This window comes from Ammospiza nelsoni, chromosome 17 (genome assembly GCF_027579445.1).
Source record: "Ammospiza nelsoni isolate bAmmNel1 chromosome 17, bAmmNel1.pri, whole genome shotgun sequence".
Taxonomy (NCBI): domain Eukaryota; kingdom Metazoa; phylum Chordata; class Aves; order Passeriformes; family Passerellidae; genus Ammospiza; species Ammospiza nelsoni.
This window is the reverse complement of record NC_080649.1, coordinates 16119352-16143475: the sequence shown is the minus strand read 5'-3', so window position 1 is coordinate 16143475 and position 24124 is coordinate 16119352. Positions and strand designations below refer to the sequence as shown.

General features: G+C 42.6%; 1 protein-coding gene across 3 annotated transcripts in view; it reads left to right on the top strand.

Moving 5' to 3' along the window:
• Positions 1 to 262: 262 nt before the first annotated feature.
• The window catches only part of IFT140 (intraflagellar transport 140), an 82939-nt gene continuing 59077 nt past the window's right edge, over positions 263 to 24124 (top strand). Inside the window, exons 1-9 of one of the 3 annotated variants that reach the window (XM_059484808.1) lie at positions 263 to 330; positions 5238 to 5413; positions 6522 to 6743; positions 10121 to 10242; positions 10901 to 11043; positions 14699 to 14874; positions 17915 to 18006; positions 19132 to 19238; positions 20383 to 20531. In XM_059484808.1, coding sequence (XP_059340791.1) covers positions 5267 to 5413; positions 6522 to 6743; positions 10121 to 10242; positions 10901 to 11043; positions 14699 to 14874; positions 17915 to 18006; positions 19132 to 19238; positions 20383 to 20531 — 1158 coding nt within the window. In that variant the 5' untranslated portion in view covers positions 263 to 330; positions 5238 to 5266. Of the gene's footprint in view, positions 331 to 650; positions 788 to 5237; positions 5414 to 6521; positions 6744 to 10120; positions 10243 to 10900; positions 11044 to 14698; positions 14875 to 17914; positions 18007 to 19131; positions 19239 to 20382; positions 20532 to 24124 lie in introns of those variants that run through there. The other 2 variants (XM_059484809.1, XM_059484810.1) reach the window with 2 other exon arrangements.

The following is a 24124-nucleotide window of genomic DNA, read 5'->3' as shown; positions in this document are numbered from 1 at the left end:
ATGACTATGGGTAGGGCAGTGCTGTGAGGATTTGGTCTTGAATTTTTTCAGCCCTTTTGAAGGTGTCAGGCAAGCCTGGCTCTTCGGGCTGGCTGCAGGCCCGATGGGGGCGGGAGCCGGGCACGGAGCTGGGCTGTACCTGGTGCTGAGCGGTGTGGGGTGGTAGGAGGGCTTCACGGGTTATCTTCATTTGAAAGACATAGTCGTTAAAAGCTTTCCCCCCCAAAACTCTGAAAGAGCCGCTGAGCTCCGGGCGGTACACTTCAATATGGTTACGATATACATTTCTATATCGCGGAGGTTCAGCTGGGTCACACTCCGTCACAGCAGGTGCTTGATAGCGTTGGGGATCGGGAGGGTTTGGGGAAGGATCTCGATTTTCAGGACGGCGGCACAGTCCATCACCTGCGCCAGAAAATACTCCTCACAGGCCAAGCCACCAAACCCCGAAGACGCCTCTGAGACCGTCGGGGACAGCGCAGCGGGACGGCCGCCGAACGCGCTGTGCTCGTCAATTTCCGCCACTCTTCGTGTGCCGCCGAATGGCTTCGGCCGTTCCCGTCACTCCTCGGCTCGACTCGGCTATTTCCGCTCCCGACTCTCCCCGTTGTCGGGGTAACGCAAAGCATCGCGGAGTGCGGCCTGCGGCGGGGCCGGTGAGCGCGGCGGCGGGGGAGAGCGGGGAGAGCGGGCTCTACCCGCAGCAGCCCGCGGCGTGTCGGCCGTCTCTTCATGGTTGTATCTGGGCCCGGCCCGCGACAGAGGGGTTGATCGCGGTCAGCCGGAGGTAAGGGGCGCTTGAGCTGCTGGCGGCGGGGGCGGCCGAATCCACCCGCGGGCGAGAATGTGGTGGCGCGGCCCGCGTGTTTGTCTTCTCGGAGCCGTGGAGTTTGTGGAGCCCCTTGTTCTGTGCCGGCGAGTGGCGATCATGGCCCGGACGGGGGACACGCGCAGGGTTCGGTCCGCTCCAGGAGCTGCCCACGGCAGCAGCAGCCTGGGCTCTACCTGGCACAGGCTCCCCACCCCTTCTCCCTCTGTGCGGGTGCGGGATTCAACCGGGTTTTTGCTTCATCTGTTTTACTGGTTAGAAAAGATTGTACATAGTCATTAGCCATCTTTTTGTAGCACAGAGCAGTTTTGTATTATCTTTTTTTTTTTTTTTTTCCTGGCGCTGGCTCTTTTAAACAATTTCAAATTTTACAACCAGCATTTCTCATAGGTAGAGGTTAAAGGAAGGGCCTTTGCTTTGGGAGCCTTGCCAGAGAATCTTGTTAAGGCAACTTGGACAGAGACCCCTTTCACCATTTGTGTGGTGACTGGGGGGCCGGTGAGTCCTCAGCTCCACAGGTACAGCAAACCAAGTTGCTGTCAACCTCGATGAAATGTGCTGATAACACTGTGACAGAACATAAAAGCAGCTTTTAAAGCACTGTCCCCAAAGACAGAATAGCATATATATTTTTTTTTCCTGATCGTTGATATTATTTTGTGAAATATGTGCCGGTGTTCTGGCTCGCTGCTGTCATTTGCAGTCGTTGATGTTGTCTGCAGTGTAGTGCAGTGTTGTCTGTAGGGTGCAGTTGCAGTGCAAGCCGCAGGTTGAGCTTTGGGTGGCCAGAGCAAGAGGCTGTGAACTGCCGGCTGCATAACGCAGGGCATGGGGACCTGTGGCCCAGCCAGGGACACTCAGAGGCACTCAGCAGCAGCTGACAAGCCCCAGACCTTCCCTGCCCTTAAACTGAAAGGGTGTAAAAGCCCGGGGGATCCTTTGTTTGACATTCCTCCTTGGAATTACCAGCTTGAGCTGTAATTTTGTTATTGCACCAAAATGAAATTATTTTAATGATCCAGACATCTGAGACTGCTATGAGAAGGCTGTGGTTGAGCTGGTAAGGAAAGCTGGTTTGACTGTGGAGGTGTAGCTGCACAGGGGCCTTGGTCCCCGCTCAGGCACTGTGAGAGTGATTGTCAGGGTGGCTTCTGGATGGCTGGACAAGGAAGTTGTCTTAAAAAGAACTTCGTGGGATCTTGTAAGAAAGATGGATACAGACTTCTTACCAGGGCATGTATTGACAGGATGAAGAACTAATGGTTTAAACTGGCAGAAGAAGTTTTATTGTGAGAAGAAAAGTTTTATTGTGAAGGTGCTGAGGCCCTGGCACAGGGTGCCCAGAGAAGCTGTGGCTGCCCTCAGATCCCTGAAGTGTCCAAGGCCAGGTTGGCCAGGGTTTGGAGCAGCCTGGGATAGTGTGAGGAGTCTCTGCCCATGGCAGGGGTTGGAACTGGATGAGCTTAAGGTCCCTTCCAAACCATGCTGAGATTCCATGAGGTCTAACCATTTTTAAGAATTGCCTGTGGGCTGTTTCAAAAGTGTCTGTCAGATGTATCTAATTTGATCTTTGAGATCAAGTGTGGGAGCTTGTTCATGTTCTATTCTAAAATACAAAATGGTTAACTTTTTCAGAAATTTTTTTTTTTTGAAACCTTGGAAAAATAGAACATGCCGGATAGTTTGTCGAGGTGGTGTTACTTGGTTTTCTTTTTATTTTTTGAAGACTTTTTTGAAGAGACAGCTGTCAAAGCTACAGTTTAAATACATGAGCTAGTAGTAATATGTGAGTAATGAACTCCCAAGATCATAGCAAGAAAATGAATATTGGTTCAAATATTTTTACACCATTGAGTAATCCACTTATGTAAGCCATTTATTTATTTGTGTGTAGCAGTCTGCTGCACAGCTCTGTGTAGTTACTCTGATGGTGAAGAGTATTTTATATTTGGGGTTGTCCATAATTTACCCAGCAGTATCACTGAGTCTTGTTTTAGTAAGTGCCAGTCTGCCATTTTAAATTTACACAGTTTTGGTTGAAAATTTTTTCTTGCTGTCTGTTAATTCCAAAAGTTAAATTAATGAATTGAACAAGAGATGCAGTTTGGAAGCTTGATAAACTTACTTCTGTCATTGAATGGGACTGAAATATCTGAATAATAATAAGTAATATTAATAAATACAGATGCAAGGAACAACTAAAAGTAGAAAATGGTGTCTATAGAGAAGACATTACAACTGTATGGCTTGATAAAACTGTTATTTTATATGAAATGTAGCTTTGTTTTCATTTAGACATCTTACATTTTTGTTTTAATCTGAAGTGAAATTCTTTATTATTTCAAATTTTGAGCCCATCTAAAGCTTATAGTCAAATATGGACTAAATCCTTCCTCTCTTAGAGGAAAATGAAACAGATAAAATAAGGAGTAAAGCAGTAGTATGGGCACAGAATTCTGGAACAGTACTGGAGATGTAAGAAAACTTTTAAAATACATGAAATCAAGATGAAAAACACTCCAAATTTTATTTGAATGGTTGTTAGTTGTTTTTTGGGTTTTTTTGAGTGGTGATAAAACTGGACCATGCAATGCCACTTTGGGAATGCTGAGGATTTTGAAGGATTGTACAGATAAAAGTGCGTGGATCTTGTTGGAAGATGAAATGGCTTGTCCTTAGGGTGACTGCTCTTGTCTGCTCTCATATCCAGTAGTTGTTGTTGTTCCTTGTATGTGTCAGTGGCAAGATACAGAACTCCCAATTTACTGAACAGAGTTGCCTACCTTCCTAAATTAAGTGCCTGGCAAATTAGTTATTTGAGGCACTGACAGAAGATTTAAAGAAAAGAGACCTTAAGAGTCTGTTGATGCCCATTTTACATGCTGGTGGCTCACTGCTGAGCATGTGTGTGCCTGTGGATTCTGAACTCATGGTTTACCTGTGCAGAAGAAAACATCTCTTCCCCTTAAGTGTCACAGAAGTCTTTTAAACATTTCATGCTTGGGGGCTTTTTTGTGTGTATGTTCATTTGTGTTGCTTTCTTGGGGATCTTGTTTTGTTTTTCACCGGGTCCTGGCAGGATTCTGCAGCTGGGGAGGAGTAATCCCATGGACGAGTCCAGGCTGGGGACTGCCCTGCTAGGCAGCATCTCTGTGGAGAAGGACCTGGGGGTCACCAGCTGTCCTTGACCAGCTGTGTGCCCTGGGGCCACGATTGGTGGATGCTGGGGTGGGTGAGGAAAGGCATTGTTAGTGGGCTGGGGAGGGGATCCTGCCCCTCTCTTCAGCCCTGGTGAAGCACATCTGGAGCACTGTGTCCAGTTCTGGGAGCTGGGCCTGTTGAGCCTTGAGAAGAGACAGCTGAGAGGGGACCTCATCCCTGTCTGACCTCATCCCTGTCTGTCAGTGTCTGCAGGAAAAGCTCAGGAGAATGGACCAGGCTGTGCTCCATGGGGCTCAGCAGTGGCTCTAGAGGCAATGGGCAGAAACTGGAACATGGGAAGTTTCATCTAAATATCTTTACTGTGTGGCTGATTAAGCACTGAATAGGCTGCCCCAGAGAGGATGTGAAGTCTCCCTCATTGGGGATATCCAGAATTGTCTGGACACAATCCTATGCCATGTGCTCTGGGAAGACGTTGCTTGTGCAGGGAGGCTGGGCCAGTTGACCCACTGAACTCTATGACTCACTGATTATTTGAGGAATTTGAGGTGTTTCGGTCCAGCTGGTTTTGTTTTGAAACTGAGCTGACTGGATCCCATGACACAAATCCAAAGACCATTTCTGTGTATAAATTATTACAAATTATTACTGATGCCCTTGATTTCTGACCCACAACACTGAAAAGGGTTTGGTTCTCATGTTCTTTACTGTGCAACATCAGCACTTACTTTTTTCATTCAAATGTTGGTAACAGTTCCAATATCAATAGCAGATAGTGTGATTTCAACAGTACAAGCTCTGCAGTGGTGACAACTGTTGAAACTTACTTTGAAAGCTGAGACATGAGACTTAACATAAAAGAGTTCAGTTTGTACATTAATTAACATCTATGGAAATGAAGCTGCTGGAAGTAGCTTTCTGGTAAATACTGAGTTATTTCAGAGTCCTTTGAAGTAGGCCAGCACAAGCCACTGGTGAGAGACTTGGTACTGGCTTATGCACACTGGGACTCTACAGAGTGGGAGGCTCAGTGTTTCTCCATTTATTTTTAAATGCCACTCTGACATTGTCATGTCATGTAGTATATGCAACAAGATAATGCTGTAGTTTTATTTTTCCTCTTGTTTTAACCCGTATATATGTCATTATATACAGTGCATAAATTCAATATAAATAGCATATATGTAGTGTATATGTATTATCTGCATAAGCAAACCTGATAGAGATGTTTTTATTCCTTGTACAGGTGTGCAGTCTGAGACAGCTCCTGTTTTTATGGCTGTGTACGTGGATCATCGAACAGATGCTCCTGATTCTGTTGCCTCCCCTTCCCATATAGCATGGCACCCACTTCATCCACTCCTGGCAGTTGCTTCTATCAGCACAGCAGGTGGGGGCTGTGTGGATATCTACCTGGAACAGGTGAAAAATCAACAACTTTGCTTTTGCTCTTGATGCAGAGTCACAGAATTGCAGGATGGTTTAGATTGGAAGGGACCTTTAGGATCATCTTGTCCCAACCACTTGCCGTGCAGGGACACATTCCATAGACCAAGTTGCTCTGAGCCCCATCCAGCCTGGCCTTGAACACTTCCAGAGACATGAGATGTGTGAGAAGTCACACAGCTTCTCTCAGCAACCTTTATCATTGTTCTAATTTAAAACTTCACATTTTTAATCTCTGTTTTTGCAGGCTTACATATCCTCCTGAAATATCTCTGGGTTTTAATTACTGTCTGTGTCCTGTGCTATATGGAACATGACAGATTCATCAGCCACTCATTATATGTATTTTTAAAAAGATCTTCATAAATTAAATTGATCTTTCTTTTGAAATTTGATGTTTGCAGTCTATAAGTCTTGTTTGTGATGATTACTGATTAGGTTTTTCTTCTCATAGTGTGAGATTTTCAGACTTGTATGTAAATGAACGCATGCTGCTGCTTTTTAACTCTTAAGTGAGTAGAACATACTAAGAAATGGAAACTGAACAAATCACTCTACCACCTCAAGACTGAACTGGTTTTCTGCCTGTAGACAGATATTTCTTTTGCATACTCTAACTTTTACATGAGAGCCTTGTGTAAGACTTTGGTTTGCATAATTTTAGAGAAGTAGCACTAAAAGTATCTAAGTCTGCAGCAGACTTACTGAAACATCTCTCTTAATACAATAGCCTATAAAATGTGTACTTTTCAAAGTGTATTCTGAAAAATTGTTTTCCAAGTTTAAAAAACGGAAAAAGAAATACTTAGAGAGGTTAAATGATTTGCGTGAAATTTTCTTGTGAACCATGTCTAAAGGAGGATCTGCCTTTAAGAGCTGTTGAAGCATTAGATTATTCTATGTCCTTAGTGATGTGCTTTGTTCTTTTTCAATAGCTGGAACTTTTTTTTACTTTGAAATATGCTTGAAGCCTTCTTATATCCTTTATATGGGAGAGAAAGCTTGATATTGACTGGGATATGAATTGGAAGGTTTGGTTGCTGAGTTTCCGCTGGACTGAGCTCACACTGATTTTTGTTTGCAGGGAGAACATGTGCCTGATTGCCATGCTGAGAGAAGCTTTCAGGTCACATTACTTGCCTGGCACCCTTCCAGACCCATTCTGGCATCAGGATGGGAGACAGGAGGAGTTCTGATACTGAACAAACAAGACAAGGAGCAGCACACTGTACCCCCAAATCACAGCGCCAAAATCACAGTCCTGAGCTGGAGTACAAGTGGTACCTGCCTTGTGTCTGGGGATGGGGTGAGTAGCTGAAATGCCATATGGGTTTGATGTGGAACACAGTCTTGGAAGCTCTGTAATAGGAAAAGATCATGGAAAGGAGATCAATGGGGAAGGGAGACTTGTGTGGGAGGGAAATTTCTTTTCCTTAGGTACAATTAAAACTGATAGGGAATAAAATAAAGTCGTAGTGTTTTAATTTTTTCTACAATATTATTCTACAATTAAAAAATTGCCATTCTATAATTTTTCTTTAAATAAAATTGTGTTGGATCTCAGTGAGTGCTGAGCATTGATGAAGGTTTAAGGCTATTTCATGGATGGAGTAATTGAGGTATAGACCATTTGAATTCTTTTGCTCCTGTCCATGCACAAGTTTTAGGGCAGACTCAAGAATAGCTGTTGAGAAACAAATTCCAGCTACAACATATTCATCCATTCTGAGTGCAGAGCAGTGCTCACAGGAAACCCATGTTAATCTCTCTTTTTCTGGTTTTATGAATGCTTTAGTATTGTGTCACATTGATTGTATTGGGAAATGTGACACACTATTTCTTGATGAACTGGTTCCCCTTTTAAATAGTGAAGTGAGAAAGTAGCTATTGAATATTCAGGATTAAGTATTCATAGAAGATTCTGATTTTGCCAGTTCCTGAGTCAGCAAATGAAGAAAAAAATGCATTTTTTTCCCTGTATTTTCCCTGATTCAAACTTGAGCTTGCCCAAGAATTTCAGTTCTGCTCTTACCTATATGTTAGAATTCCCAATGTTCTTATTGGGAAGAAAGGTTATTTTTATTCATTGTTTGTAAAGTTCTGCTGCTACATTTGACAGAAATGCAGAAATTCAAAATTGAGTAAAAAGAGAATTTATCATCTTCTTTTTTAGAAAAGAGAAAGTTCTTCCCAGGCAAAAGATGGACACATCTCAGTGTAGCTGAGGCCTTAATCATAATGAGCCAATACATTGATATAGACAGAACTTACAAATACTTTTCAAATTTATTTCAAACCGGTGTCACTATGCCATGCTCTGAGGTGTAGCACAGATATTCTTCATTTCTTACATGTTGTCCAATAGTTTATATGTTTATTTTTAATATTTTTCCCATGAGGGTTTATTTTTAGGAAACTTCCATTAGGTGAGCGCTGCCAGGATCATGTTCTGCTTATATTAGAGGAAATTCTTTAGAAATAAGATAAGTATTTGGATCCTGATTAAGTTTCTGTTTCAGCTAGAGGCTGATTGGGCACTGGAAAGACTCCCCAGGGAAAGCTCAGAGCTGCAAGGCGTCCAGAGCTCCAGGAGCCTTTGGACAAGCACTCGGGCACAGGGTGGGATTGTTGGGTTGTCTGTGCAGGCCAGGAGTTGGGCTTGGTGATCTGTGGGAGTCACTTCCAGCTGAGTGTATTCTGTGATTCTACCTTCACTAGGATTTCTGTCATTGTACATGCTGAAATGCAAGAAAATTATTTGAAAATAACTTCATAAAGTTGGAATAGGATACTGTGAAAATCAGAAGCTTTTATTTTGTTTTAAGTAAAAAGAACATGAGTGATTTCCACGTTTTGATCACACAGAGGATCTAGGTGCTTTCTATAATGAAAGCCTATTTGTAAGGCAAATTGCTTTCATACCAAGTAACTAAAGCTTTATGTTTTTAAAAATTATTGGGAAGTTACAGGATGGAATCAGAGAATATCTCCATTTGGAAAGGACATTTAGATAGATGATAAGGTCAATGTCCTGTGTCCTTTAAAAATATAATTTGAAAACAGATGAGTTCTGCATCCTTTCCAGTGTGACTTAGGAGAGGTTGTGAGCCTTTTTTGTTTCCAATCTCCTGTGCTTCTAACTAAGAATTGAGATTGTGCAAGTCAGTTATCTGGATACAGGCTGGAGTATCTAGAAGGAGGTGGAACGAAGGTCAGCAGCTTTAGAAAGCTGCAGGCTTTTCCTCCAGCTTATGAATGGTGCAGGTGATTTTAGTTGGGATCCTTGGAAATTGGTGGCATATAAAGCTGATGGCAGAGTGAGAGGAGGAACCAACAAGGTTGGTTCATAGGATCCTGTGATGTTCAGAGGTAACTAACAAACATTTTATGAACTGCAAGTATCCTCTTGGGACAGGAGTACAGCAGTGTCACAGTTGCACAGCTGAGTGGCATTCTTTAACCTGCAGACACATAGCACTTAATAAACAGTTTTGGACGGTATAACTCTTGCCATCTTACCGTTGAAAAGAAGTTAGAAGTTTGAATCTTAGGAAAAACAGAAAGAAATGTTACTTTGGAAGGCCTCAGCTGCATCTTGTGTGGCTTCTAGTTAGAATTGTGAAGAATAAGTGACCATTGCTGCCACTTCCAGGAAAAGGATGATACTTCATTGAAAACAATAAATAAAAATAGAGCGAATTCTAATACCACTTTATGGTTCTCTATCTTAATGAAATAAAATGAGATTGAATTTGATATTGAAAATTGTTGCTGGGTTTTTTTATGTAGTGCTTACATGGAACGTTCCTAAATGCAATTTGGTTTCATAAATACTAGCATAACAACAACAATAAATAATCTTCTTCGCATTCCAACTGTGAGGATATACTGTAAATCAGTTTGTTGGAATTTGTCTCCACACTTTTTAGTCACCAGGGGTTTGTTGCTCCTGAGCTGCCACTGCAGGGTGTGAGTTATGTCAGCACCTGTGCCAGGCTCAAGGGCTGGCCTGTGTTGACCACTGAGTTAATTAGCTAATCAGACTTCCTTTCTTTAGCATATATGATTTTTCTAGTTACTAGATTATTTTTCTAAAAGTAAGTTCTTGATTTTTCTAAAAGTAAGCTCTTGAATGTCTACTCCGAAAGAGGAGGAAAGCTCCAGAAATTAAAAAATTCTGCCCTTAGTCTTTCTACACCCTGTGACTTTACATGTCTAATCATATACCCATGCTCATCTACATCAGTTTTGTATACACTTACTGAGGGATGCATATGCTCTGCTATCCTTTATTTCAATTGCTAAAAAATAAGCTATCAGACTACTTTCAAGAAAGAATGTGGAAAGGACATTATCAAGACAAATATTTACGTCTGCTGCTTGCAGAAGAAAAATAAGACTGTTCCATGTAATTGCTCTGGCAGTGTGATTTAACTAAAAAAGGATAGGGCCAATAAGCTTTCTTTAGATAATTTGATTTTAAGGGAGCAAATAATATAATGTTAAAGATAGCTTTGATTCCCTGTGGCTTAGTTTTAAGTGGGTGTAATTGTATGTGTCAACTAAACAAAAGGAAGGGTGTTGCTCCATCAATAAAACATTTATTTTTATGTGCAGTGATTAGCTTGAGTCTGAATTCTCATCTGTGTGCAAAGGGTAATGAATTAACTTGTCTTTTTCTAGCACGGTGTCTTGTGTCTGTGGAAAATGGACCATCGGGGCAGAGTGCAGGGTCCTGCCCTGGTTAAGCAGGAGTATGGGAAATGCTTGTGGCACTGTGTCTTTTGGCCACCCCCTCCTAGTGAGTGAGTATTGGCCCCATCAGAGCTCTGATAGACCAAGTCTTTGTCTTGTTCCACAGAAAGAAAGTCCTACCCACAAATAGACTATTTAAAAATATATAAAAATGTTCTTTTCCTAACTGCCCTATACTTCCAAGCTCTTCTCCCGCTCTGATAGCTGGCTCTGTGTCCTGTGTGCAGTAACTGCTCTTCTTTCTCTTCTCCACATCGTCTGTTGGTTGCTGTTGACTCTTCTGTCTTCGTTCTTCTAATTAGCAATATTGCTGATTGTGGAAAGCCATAAACACACTGGAAACACAATTATCATTATATTCTTGTCAAAAATAATTAAAAGTCAGTTCTTAAACATTATTATTTTTTTCGTCTCCAAGCAAGAAATGGGAAGCAGCTGTACTGAAAAATAATAGTTCTCCTTGTCTGGGCTTTTCTGTTTCACATCTCTGAAAAAATAATGATGTGTTTTGAAAAAAAGGTGAAATAATGCAAATGAAAACTAATATTGAAATTTTGTTTTGTATTTTTTTGAATCCGCCCTTTTTTCAATCAGTGTATGAAATATTTGTTCTCTTTATACAATATGCTTTATTAACTTCTCATCCATTCTTTGAGACTGAACCTACAGTTATGAAAAGAATTAGGAATGAAGTATCTCTCTTTTCAGGGACTTTGTACAGCTGGCAAAAGCAGCTGTGAGTGGTGATGAGAAAGCCTTGGATATGTTTAACTGGAAGAAAGCTGGAATAGGACCACCTCTGAAAACAGCAGTCCAGGAAGGACTCTCCTTCTTTATCACTTTGGCAGATGGTAAGAGCAAAACCACTTTTCCATTTGGCTGGGAAGTTGTTTCCTTAGAGCTTCAAAATAGCCCAGTGCATGATAGTCTTGGGGTATATTCATATATTCCTCATATTCATATATTCAATAGGGTAGAGTCTTCTATAGGAGTTGTAGAATGTTTGGTAAGAAATGAATAAAACTACTAAAATCTTATCTTCAGGATGGTTTTGTTCACAAGGGTACCAGAGGTACTGGGTTAGTCAGGTTCCAAAGAAGTGGGTATGAGGAAAACAATCTCTAACACACAAGTGTAGATAAAATTAGCTTTTGTGCAAAGCCTCAAAATAATGCATGTGTTCTTTTTTCTATAAATAGGCAAATTCTGCTAAAGCATACGTCTTAAATTCTCAATTTTCTTTTCAATTTTTTCTCATGCTTTGAAATGATGCTTTAGTCTTACAGACCAACAAAAAGTCTGAGAATCTGTTTTGTTTAGTTTGCTGCCTAATAGTATTTCTTCTCTGTATTTTCCTCTTCCTTGCCTTTTACTCTTCCCTGTCTTTTCCTATCCTTTTTAGTCTTCTGGGTACTAGTTTTCTCTAAGCTAACTTTCTTCCCACCCCAAATTTTTTTGTGATGCCATCTCTCTGTAATTTGCTCTCTCTGAACTGGAGCCAAAATGTGTGTGAGAAGTTGCATAATGGGTGTTTCTGGTAGGTGATTCGAGTCATCCTGTTGATTCAAATGTTAACTGTTCTGAAAACGTTTCAGTTATGCTGGTTCTGCAGCTCTGTTACAATTTGATTCAGTGTTGTACCAAAATTGACACCCCTTGTTTACACCAGTACGGCTTGCAGGAGGGGCATGGGCCAGCTGCGTGGTTGGTTTGCAGTGTACCTTCTTTTAATGTGTGAATACAAGCCTCTTTACTAGAAGGGTACCATTTAAATGGAAAATGGACACAAGGTGCTTCATAAAGATACAGGGGGAGAAGCTTTAGGAAGCTGTGCCCATTCCGTCCTCACCTTCAAAGCCGCTGTTGTGATGGTGCAGAGCCCCATCTAGGGACAGGCTGTGTGTCCTGCAGGTGCTGTCCTGGGCTTGGGCCTCTGCCTCGGGTTGAGACAAGTCAGGAGGAAACGTCTTGAAAGGGGAATCTCCTCTGAAAAAAAGGCCGGTTTGTGGCACAACCTCTTCCCATCAGACGAAAGGAATTTCTTGGAGAAAAGGGAAAAAACCTGTTTATTTAACACAGAGAGTGCATGCCGGCACGGGAACAAGAATGAATAATATTAGATATGAAAACCTTCTCGCTGTGGAGAAAGCTGGTGGATTTGAGAGTCCTGCTTGGCTTCTCCCGAGGTCTGGAGCCGGGTGTTCCTGCAGCCTCCCCCCTCTGGGCTGCGGCATGGGACTCCAGGTGATGGCCTGGTGTTCTGGGCTGGAGCAAAGCCGAACAGTTCCAGAAGAAGAAGCCACAGTCCCGGGAAAAACTTCTTGACTCAGCTAACATATAAAGCTAGCTACAAGGAGAAGAATTTAACTCTCTTCTCTCCTGAGAAAGAGCGGGGGAGAGTCTGTGTTTGAACACAAACTGATGAAAGAATTCCCCCGGCTTCTTCCCCTCTCTCGGACCTAGCTTAAAGTTACAGAACCTGTGTCTGGGCATAAAGTAGATGATAAGGGATACAGTATTATAAAGTCACCCCAAGACAGCCTCCTTGTCATACTTCTCAAATTTCAATCAAATGATACTGTCTGACTGTTCCTTGTGAGCAGCTTCATTGCTTGGGTTGGTTTGAGTGTATGTGTTTTGGACTCAGTTTTTAATCTAGTAATGATCTGCTCTAACTCACAAATGTCCTGAGAAGAACTTGGAGGTGTTGGTGAGTGAGAGCTGGATATGCCCCAGTTGTGTGTGCTGACTCCCAGAAATACCCTGTGTGCTGGGCTGATCCCACAGTGTGGGCAGCAGGGGAGGGGGGGATTTTGCACCTCAGCCCCACTCAGGTGAGACCCCCACCTGCAGAATTGCCTCCAGCTCTGGGGTTATCACCACAGGGGTTACATGGAGCTGTTGGAATGAGTCTGGAGGAGGCCATGTAGATACTTCATGGACTGGAGCCCCTCTGCTCTAGAGTTAGGCTGGGAGAACCTGGAGAAGAGAAGGCTTCAGGGAGAGCTCAGAGCCCCTTGCAGTGCTTAAGGGGGCTCCGGGAGAGCTGGAGAGGGACTTTGGAGGGCTTGCAGGGACAGGACAAGGGAACGGCTTCCCACTCCCAGAGGACATGGTTAGATGGGATATTGGGAAGGAATTGTTCTCTGTGAGAGTGCTGAGGCCCTGGCACAGGGTGCCCAGAGAAGCTGTGGCTGCCCCTGGATCCCTGGAAGCGTTCAAGGCCAGGCTGGATGAGGCTTGGAGCAACCTGGACTAGTGGGAGGTGTCCCTGCCCCTGGCAAGAGGATTAAAAAGAGATTAATTTTTAAAGTTCTTTCAAAACCAAAATGTCCTGTGATTTAAGAAGATGAGGATATCTATGCAGGGTTTTATTGCAGGGAGAAAATAAAGCAGTGGGACAGGACTTGGATCAGCCATAGAGTGGCCACAGGCCCAGCACAGTGAGCACCCCCTGTGCTGGATGCTGCTGGGGCACCTGGATTCTGGGCCTCTCATGACAAGAAAGACCTTAAGGGGCTAGAGTGTGTCCAGAGAAGGGAACAGAGCTGGAATAGGGTCTGGAGCACAAGTCTGATGAGGAGCAGCTGAGGGAGCTGGGGGGGCTCAGCTTGGAGAAAAGGAAGCTCAGGGAGGACCTTCTGGCTCTGCACAGCTCCCTGATGTTCAGGCAGGTGGGGATTTGGGCTCTGCTCCTAGGGAGCAGGGAGCAGGACAAGGGGAAACAGCTTCAAGTTGTGCAAACTGGTGGAAGGAATTTCTTTGCAGGAAGGGTTGTTAGGCATGGGAATGGGCTGCCCTGGGCAGTGGTAGAGTGATCATCCGAGGAAGTGTTCAAAAATGACTAGATGTGGCACTTCACTGTATGGTTATTGGGTGTGGTGCTACTTGGTCAAAGGTTGGACTTGATGATTTTGGAGGTCTTTTCCACCCTTAATGATTCTGTGATTCTATGATTATAGAGTAGTACAACTTAATGACATTATAATGGCTTTTAAAATGTTGGTGGGTGCATTAGTTACCAAAGTCAGTGTTTTTAGAAAAACACTGTCCCATTTGCCAGTGAAATTATGGATTAAAGCTGAATTTGGTGTGTGGTGCAGTGTTTCCTAAGCAATGAAGAACTTCAGGTCTGCAGTTTTCCATCATCTCAACTATGCTGTAAATTGAACCAATTCTTAGCTGCCATTCTTCTTTCACAGATTTTTTTTCTCAGACTGAAGGTTTCAGATGCTATCATTCATACAGAAAGTTTATTTGCAGTTTAAAATTATTTAAAGTATTCCCCTTTGGATCTTCTAAATGGGGAAAAATATGCTTTGGTTTATTGCTCTGGTCAGCTATGGTACTGTCTATCCTGAGAGGAACTAGAAAATGAAAGAATTTTTGTTATTTTTACATTTTCAGCACTTGAGGAATGTTTTATTAAGGTAGAGAGCATCAGCTTTGGCTTTTGTAGCTAAAAGGTGTCAACTAAAATCTGCACCTGATTTATTTGTCCTTCAGGTTCTGTGCACTATGTGAATGAGAAAGGGAAGACAAGGCAGGTATTGTCTACGGACAGTCTGGTCCGAAAGCTCCTGTTGCTGGAGGAAAGAGATGTTTTACTTGTAATAACAGAGACTCTGCAGTTGTCTTTACATGCAGTTTCTCCCGAGGGAGAAGCAGAAGAGCTCATGAAGGTAAGAGTCATACTACAGGATAAAGCTGCAATATTTATTCTTTATAAGTTTGTTTCGTTTTTTGATTATTGCTATTTTGCTTCCAAATGAATCAACTCTCATATTTGTTTCTCAGATAATATGTTGATGAGGAAGCAAGAATAGCTTATCTGAAAGCGGAATAGAATGATGTGGTACTGAACTTGGAAAGATGGTTTTCATCTTTTCTTCCTGTTTTTTCATAGTTTTTTTCATTTTGACCCTATCTTAATTCTTTTACACTTACTTTCAGTTTCTTAGTGAATTACAGAAAAATTGGAAATTCCAGTTGTCCTGGTTGCAGAGGTGGGTGGTGCTTAGCACCATGTAGGTGCATCTAAGTTATTCTATGCCACCTATATCATCACTGTTTTTGTGGAGAAAACACACACACCCCATTAAGTGGGCACCATTCTGCCTTGCTCTCTCTCATGGGGAGGTTGTCAGCATCAGCCCTGCAGACTCTGTCTTCTGCCCCTGCCATCCACCCTCTTCTGTTTTCCCTGAGACACTATGGGATATGGTGCTGAAAGGAAAGCAGCAGAACACAGAACTGATGTATGTTGAATGGCAGCACTAATGGGGAGACCGTGGGCAGGGGGCAGGGAAGGCCCCCAGTCCAGCCCAAGGGAGCCCAGCCAAGCCCAGTCGAGCCAAGCCCATTCCAGCTAAGCCAGGCCAAAAGGAGTGCAGCAGAACTTCAGGGAAGTGGCAGCAACCTGTAGGATCAACGCCCAGTATGGCAGAGCAGTAGAAGCAATGGTGCAGGCATTTGTGTGGAACTGAGCCTAGCAGGGCATCCATCTTGGATGACCCAGTTTTGGGGAGGGTCTGTTTGCTGTTGTTTTTTGTTGTCTTGGTCTGGGAGGGGCGGGAAGCCTCTTGCCACGCTGCCTTTGTTTGCAACAGCATGTGGGAGCCTGGGGAAGTCATGTGGACACAACCTATGGGGACCACCATTTTGGTTTTGGTCTCAGCAGCCACATAAAATTAATTTTTTGTGGCTGAAGCACTTTCTGGTTTTGGATATTTTTTTAAATTCATATTGCTGTTTCTTATTCCATTGCTTTTTGCTCTCAGTAAATTATCTCAATCCATATTCTCTGCGCGTCTCCCTCCCTTACCGGAAGGGGCAGGAGAAGGGCCATGGCTTATTTGGCATTTAATTTTTTGCTGGTGTTACGCCACCACATTTAATTGGTGCCCAAGGTAAGGCTCAAGAGGATTGAGATAACTTTGGTCTAAGCATTTGTGTTTTAGGTAGAGAGCTCCCTGGTTCTAGTGTTTCTTGGTCTGTTCATGTGGGTATGATACCTAACCCTGCATATGCTCCCATATATGCACCATGTATCCACCACAGTGATCTGTTTCACTGTGACCTGGGAAGCATGCCCTCATTGATATGTCTAATAGGTTTCCTCTGTCCAGTGTACGCCGTGTTAAGATTTAGGACAGAGATTCGTAGGGAAGTTGTCCATAAACATGTCCTGGGATGGATAGTCATTAGTGGTGTGGCATGTAGGAGAAAATGGGCCAGGTTTTGAAAGAGTACTCTACTCCTGGTTCAGAAGTTCACCCCTGAACAACTACAGGGCCCTGATAAAGTGTTTGAAAGAGAATTGCTGTGGCAGTTCCAGAGAGGTGCAACCGTGTGCTGCACCGTGGCTACTATTTATTGGACACTGCTTGTTTTTATGCAGCACCCTCAGAGGGAGGAGGAGGACAGCAAAGCGGTAGGCACTATACTATGGCCATTCAAACTGCAGCTTACCCACAAGAGCAACCTGTGCTAAGAGCAGTTGCCTGTATTCAGAAGAAGAAATCCAAGACCAAATCAGTTCATGTTGTGAGTGATGAAAAGGAAGCAGGGCCTTCACAACAGGAGGAAGAGACAGGGCCAGAGATAATCACCCAAACCCTATCCCTGAGTGAGCTGTGAGCCATGCAGAAGGATTTCTCACTCCAGTCAGGTGAGCCCCTGGTGACCTGGGTGCTCTGATACTGGGCTGTCGTGGCCCATGATATGAAATTAGATGGTAGTGACACTTTGCAACTGGGATCCGTGTCCTGGCATGCAAGTATTGACCACAGGATTGGGAAAGGACCAGAAAATCTCAGCCTCTGGACGCAACTCCTGTCAAATGTGAGAGAAAGGTTTCCTTGGAAAGATGACCTTTTAGTGCACTGAGACAAGTGGAACACTATGGAGCAAGGTATCTGGTACCTGAGAGAATTAGCTGTGCTGGAGATAAATTTTTAAATAATGAGCAATTCCTTACTAATCCAGACAATATCCAGTGTTCGCAAAACATATAGCAGAAATTCTTACTGAGTGTGCTGATGTCATATGCCAACTCATTGGGAGTGATGTTATGGAAAGAAGGAGAACAAAACGTGGACTATTTGGTTACCAAACCTCAGATATATGAAGAAACTATCTCCACCTCATTATGGCCCCATGTCTCCTCAGTGGAAAGACTGACAGAGGATCTCCAGAAATTAAAAGAGGAAATTAAAGAGAAAATGTCTCACACCCTGGCCTGTGCTATTACAAAATGCTGCTTGTTGGTAGACCCCAAACCTTCACTTTTCTAAGATTTTTTTTCTTTTTATTCACGACAGAAAAACACTAGACACGTGTATTACAGCAGTGTCCACTTCTTATTGATCATTACTTATGTTTGACTAGAAGTAAGATTTGGAATTTCACATTTTAAAGCAGTCTTTATTAAATTCTAAGAGAAGTTCTAGTGCAAAAGTAAAATACTGCTCCTTATCTACTTAATTAACCCACTCCAGGATTTCTTCTGTTAAATTTATACATTGCAGTCTTGATGCATTTTATGGTGATCATTGTCAGAATCATCTGAATTCACTGTCTGAATATGTCTGAATTAACAGACAGGTCTAGTTATTTTCATATTTTTACTGTTTAGCCAAACTGTGCAGTTCAGATGCTCAGTGTCCTTCAGTGTGCTCCTCTGACCTTCTGTAAATGTGTTTATTTGCTAATGGTTAACAGGTGAAGTTGAGTGGGAAGACTGGTCATTCTGCAGACATGATTCTAGTAGACCATAGCCTGGTTGTTACAGCACTAGGTGAGACAGTCATCAGGTAAGAATGAAAGTTGTTCTGGCTGCCCCTGAGAAGGGCCAGCTAAAAGGTACAGTCTGCAATGAACTGAGTATTTTGCTGAAATGTTGGTTGGGGGTTTTTTACCAATAATGAAAAAATCCCAACATTTCCTAATTTTGTTTGTAAAAATAAGTAGAGAAATTAAATGATTTTTTTCTTCTCAAGGATAGAAACTAATTTGGTATGGCTTGCTTTCTCTCTAGGTATTTTATTTTGTCAGGCAGTGATACCTATTCTGTTCCCTCCTTGAGTGTTGTTACTGGTTTATTCTAAAAATAAATCTGGGTTGGGGTTTTGCATGAAAGTGCAGCCCCTTTGCCATTCTTGCCTATGTTACTTTCTGATCCTTAGGATACTCATGGCATCAGCAACCAGAAAGAAATTGCTTACTTTTCAGGACATTTATTTTACTGTAATATAAGACAAGTATTTAAATTACTTATTTCCCTAATCCTTCAAAGTATGTTGCTTTGCCATGCTGTTATGTTACTGTGTTCTGTAGTTTTACCTTTTTTGCAATGTTATCTACCTTGTCTTTACTATGACCTGCTCTACCTGTTCCTCTAACCTTTGGGAGAGTGGGAGTGTTCCATTAATATCAGTATTTCCCTTTATTGAGCCTCTGTCTGCTACTATCAGACAGAATCTTTTGTTCATTTTGTGAGAATGCAATAAAGACCAAGTATCAAGAAGGAATAGCTTCATGGCAGTATTTAGTTGTAGAAAATAAATCTGGAATCCAAAGGACTACTGACTAACACAGGAATATTCTTAAAATAGAGGAGAAGCATAATTAGGGAGGAAGAAAATTGCAACTGGCCCTCACTTCTTTCATTTTTTTAAAGCTGCACTTGCTTCTGACTTCTTTCTTCCTAGGAGAATATCCCAAAACATGCTGCAGATTAAAAACTCAAAGGAAGAGGAGGAGATTGTTAAGGAATTCACACTCCCCAGGCAGCTTCTGACAATTTAATTTTAAAAATTAAATTATCTAGGTATTGTGGAAATAGTAAGTTAATGCCATGTACAGCATCCTATTGACTGGGTTTGGCAAGACACTTGGAATGAAAAGCATTTTTAACACTCTTGTTTTGTGTGCCTTAGGTTCTGGGATTTGGATCAAGATGAGAACTATGTGCTCTCCCTAGATATGCAATTTGGCTTTGAGGGGGGAGAATGTATTAACTGTGTCTCTTACTGCAGTGCTAAAGGTGAGAAATAACGTGGCAGCTGTGATCTCTGGTGCCAGACCTTGTCAAACCTCAGCCTTCCATGCCCTGTAATAATTTCAGTATGTTTGTCTTGTGACTGAGGATCTCAGTGGTAGTATGTGATATTGAAGATTTTAGTTTGGATTGGAAATATGCCTTGAAAGGTGCAGGGAAATAATTCAATACTCTTGGACTCACTGTGGAGCTGTCTTGTGGCATCTGAGCTGGATTCCCTTTGACACCAGTACCCCTGGAATGCCCCTAATGAGCTCCAACATGTTTTGGGCATTCCGTCTACAAGGCTGCACTGCAGCTAATGCAGAATAGAGCTTAGTGACATGTATTGTGTGTGTGCCTGGTCCTTACAACAGATCCTTTCTACAGACCTGCTCCTGGGCACCACCTTGTTTGCTAGCGTAGGCACAGCTGATATCTGCTGCAGTGCTTTTCAGTGGTTGGTTGCCCAAAGTGACTACAAAACTAGCTATTTAAAAATAAACACAAGCCATTGGAGGAATGGCTGAGACTGGGGGGTGCCTGCGTGGATCAGCTTCCTCATGAGAGGTGGATCTGACCTCTGGTTTTTGTGAGCAGTGACAGGACCCAAGGGAACAGCCATAGCTGTGTCCAGCCAGGGGAGCGTTAGACTGCATATCAAAAGTTTCTCCCCCCAGAGGGTGGTCAGGCACTGAGCAGGAAGTGGGGACAACCTCAAGGCTGCCAGAGGTAAAGAGGTTTTTGGACAACACTCTCAGGCACATATTGGGATTGCTGGTACTGTCCTGTGCATGGCCAGGAGCTGGATTGGATGGCCCTTGGGGACTCTTCCAGCTCTGGATATTCAATAGTTCTATATTTTAAGAAAAGGTTAAAATGAAGTAATTGTCTGATGCATTTAAAAAATCACTTCATCTGGTAGCTTAGAAGATGCACCTTACCATGTGGAACTTCTCCCATTGTTTCTTCAGAAAAGTTCTCCAGTGCAGGACTAGGATATTGGTTTGCAGTGAGGAGAGAAATGCTGCTGCTAGGAAGTGACTTCTCAGTACCCAAGAACCAGAGCTTGCTGCCTGTTATGTTGTGTCATGTGGGTTTGTTTATCTGAAGCCCAAGATGAAATGCCTGAAATGTTTGTGAATGGCAGGTATCTTGGCAGCTGGAACCAGCAAGGGGAGAGTAGCAATGTGGAAGAAAGCAGCAGGATCTCATCAGAGCACATGGGCTTCGGAAGGCAAGGAGAAGTGGAAGTTCCAGGCATCTACAGAACTTGAAGGAAATGTCACTCAGATAAAGGTAAAAAAGGAAAGAGCCTCCTTGAATGTTAGTGGACTTCACAAACCTTAGATGAAAAGCCCATCTTTGTGAAACCAGTGAACATGATCTCTATCATATGGGTATGTGTTTCAGCAGAGGCTGGTCCTCCTTCAGAAGCAGGAGGAAAACCCCTGACAATCAAGTAACTTTTAAAATTGGATGGGCAGAAATACTCCCTGTTTGTAGCTAGTCTCTCCATCATATGGCTCGCTGGCAAAACCTTTGGATTCAGCTCCCTGAAATTATTTTCTGGGAAAAAAAGGATTATCAGGAATGTCAATTTTACTTAAATTTATTAAAAAGACAAGAAAATCTGACTAAATGAATGATTTTATTAGTTAATGGTTTTTTTCTATTGTCACTTTTTCAGTGTAAAGTTTCATCTCACTGGTAGTTGTGAAAATAAAAATATATATTTACAACCAAATATTCTTTGGTGAGATGTGCCATCTAGAAAGGAATACTATATATTTTAACATATTGTCTGTTAAATGTTGGGATGCAGCATTTTTATTTATTTGGAATATTTTGTCACAATGAGGTTAAATATTGTCATTCTATGCCTAATAGCATTTTGATATGCTCAGAAGAGAAATGCTGAGTGTAACAATCATAAATTTAAATTTAAAAAGTTTTATATTAATGAACAGCTTTTTTTTTTGCCACCAGCATTCTGCTAAAAAGGCAAAGCTTGTGCTTTAGGTTCTCCAACATCTTTGGTTGTTGGGTTTTATACCATATTATTAGGTTTTTTCAATTTTTGAGTGTTTCTGTTATACTTTACATCATTCTGTTGCTGTGCTTCATATGTGAGAACAATTCCCATTATTTTTATAAGGAAAGAAAATCAAATATATCTGGTGACTTTCAAGAGAAAGTAATTTTATATTTGCTATTATTCTGTTTTCTCATAAGAGTGGAAAGTATTTTAAAAGCAATGGTATTCGCTTGCTCTGTGTTGGTATGGAGTGAGGGTCTGTAACACCATTCTACTTACAAAGTTAAAACAGAAGTGCTGTGAAAATGGAGAATCCAAGTGTTTTATTAACAAGCTTCAGTAACAAAAGATCCAGGATATAGGAAATAAAGTGTTCTGTAAGTATCTCATACATCTCCTAATAGACACAGGTGATTGTGTCAGCTTTCCCATTCAAGCCTTTTCCAGGTAACAGGATATGGAGCACTGTCCAGAAATAGCACATCCCCTGCAGCCCCTGTAACTACACTGAAGGGGAAATTGGTCATTGGGCTTTTTTATTGTTTTTTGTTTCTTCTGTTTTTTTGTTTTTTTGTTTTTTTGTTTTTTTTTTTCCTAGTAAAGAACTGTTATTCCTTTTCCCGTATTTTTTTTCTTGGAAGCTCTGTATTTTTGAACTTATAATAATTTGGAGGGAGGGGGCCAGCTTTCCATTTCAGGAAGGTTCCTGCCTTCCTTGGCAAACATATATCTTTTAAACCAGGACGTTAATTGGTGACCAGTGTGGGGCTCAAGGGCATTGAGAGGAAAGGGTGAAAAGAGAATACTAATTCTTGAGTGACCCATTTGTGTACTGGATGTAGAAACCTTGTTGGGCAGCACCGTGTGGTCTAGCCTACCCTGGTTTGGTTGGCATGTGATCATGGCTATGTTTTTCCTGTTTGCAGGTCATTTATTCAAACATGGGTCCTATAACTTAGGCCATTGTGGCTGTTACCCTGTTTGTAGAATGGTTCAATAAGGTGAGGAATTCAGTGCTCGTAAACTTCTTCTGAAATGTGGGCACAAGGCTATATAACTATCACACATGAGGTCTGGATCTTTGGGGTTTCCTTGATAATGCTACCTATTGAGAGGAAGCAACACAGGAGGGAGTTTTCTCCCAACCCTTCACCCACTTCTTTGGGCCTACAACAACAGCTTCTGAAGAGTTAAATTTCCCTTAGAAGTTAAAGGTATTTTCTTTTAATGTTTTTATTCAGTGAGGTCCATTCACCATTCAGAGACAGAGTGAGGTTACCTTGTGTAGTTGCCTCAAAACCTGCCACAGAGGTCGGGGACACTGTCCAGCAAAACCACTGCAGTCAGAGGTAAAGGTGGATAGCACAGTAGTGAAACGAGCAGATGTTACAAATGTCCAGGTTCCAGCTAAACCACAGGGGCAGCCACAGCCAGCAGCAGCAGTCGGCCCTTTGCAGTGAGGAAGGATAAACCAATTAGGTGTGCCCAGCTCATGATGATGCAGAACCAGGGCCCTCAAAGCCAGCAGAGGAGCCTGAGATGATCACTGAGTCCCTGTTGCTTGACAGTCTCTGCAGTCTGTGAAAAGACATTACGTGATTAGGGGGTGAGGCTTTTTTGGCTTGGTTGATTCAAGTTTGGGACTTTACATGTACAGGCATGCAACTTGATGGTACCAAAACAAGACTTTTGGGATCCTTGGCCAAGGGTGTGGCCATTGAGCAGGCGTTTGTGAGGGAGTCAGGACCCCTTTCTTTCTGGGAGTGGCTTCTAGCAAATGTAAGAGAGATTTGTTTACAGGGTCAGACTTCAGGAGCACCATCATAAAAAGCCATGCAAGACCATGGAGGAAGGATCCAATGCCTGAGAGAAATGGCAGTGTTGGAGATACTTCTTGGGAGGAATGGACAACATGATAATGACCCTAACGAGGTCAGGTGCACAGTGCAAATGTGGTGGAGTCTGGCACATCAGGGTTCATTCACACCATGTGAATTCTCCAGTTTAATGGCAAACATGCATCTCAGGGACAACCAAGAGACAATGGGCTCTGTAGCAAGCAAACTTAGGAAGTACGAGAGTAGGGTCCAAGACCCACATCTCTGCTGTAGAGACATTGGTTGAGTCTCAAGGATGATAATAAGAAATTCAGGGAGAGATGCTTACCTGTAGCACCAGTGCAAATCAGAGTCCTTGAAATCATAGTCAGGTGCCCTCCAGAGAGAGACAGCGGGTGTGCTTTGCAAACTGACTTAAGATATTTCCTACTCAACCATGAAGAGGACATGAGATGGTGGGACAGGAAACCTGTGTCCTGGCAGCCTGAATACAAGAACTGAAGAAGAAAGGAAAAGGGAAGTCAATGAGAGTGAGTGCGGTGCCAGTTTCCCATGGGCAAGTATCTGACCTGCTGGAAGGTACCTCCCATATGTATTCACAAGGACTGATATTAGAGGGGTCCTGCCTCTACCCAGGTAGGGGCACCAGGGGACCACCATGTCTACTGGACTATGTGGATATGATGGCGTGGCACGCGAAACCCACAAGAGTACAAGGCTTTAGTTGACACTGGTGCTCAATGTATGTTAATGCCACCAGGATGTGTGGGGTCAGAAACAGTCTCCATTTCTGATGTTACAGGGGGTTCTCAAGAGCTGAGGTTGTTGGAAGCTGAAGTGAGCTTGACTGGGAACAACTGGCAGAAGCACCCCATTGTAACTCACCCAGATACCCCACGTATTCTGGGCATTGACTACATTAAGAACGGATACTTTAAAGACACAAGAGGACATTGATGGGCTTTTGGAATTGCTGCTGTGGAGACAGAAAGAACTAAGCAGCTAAACACCTTGCC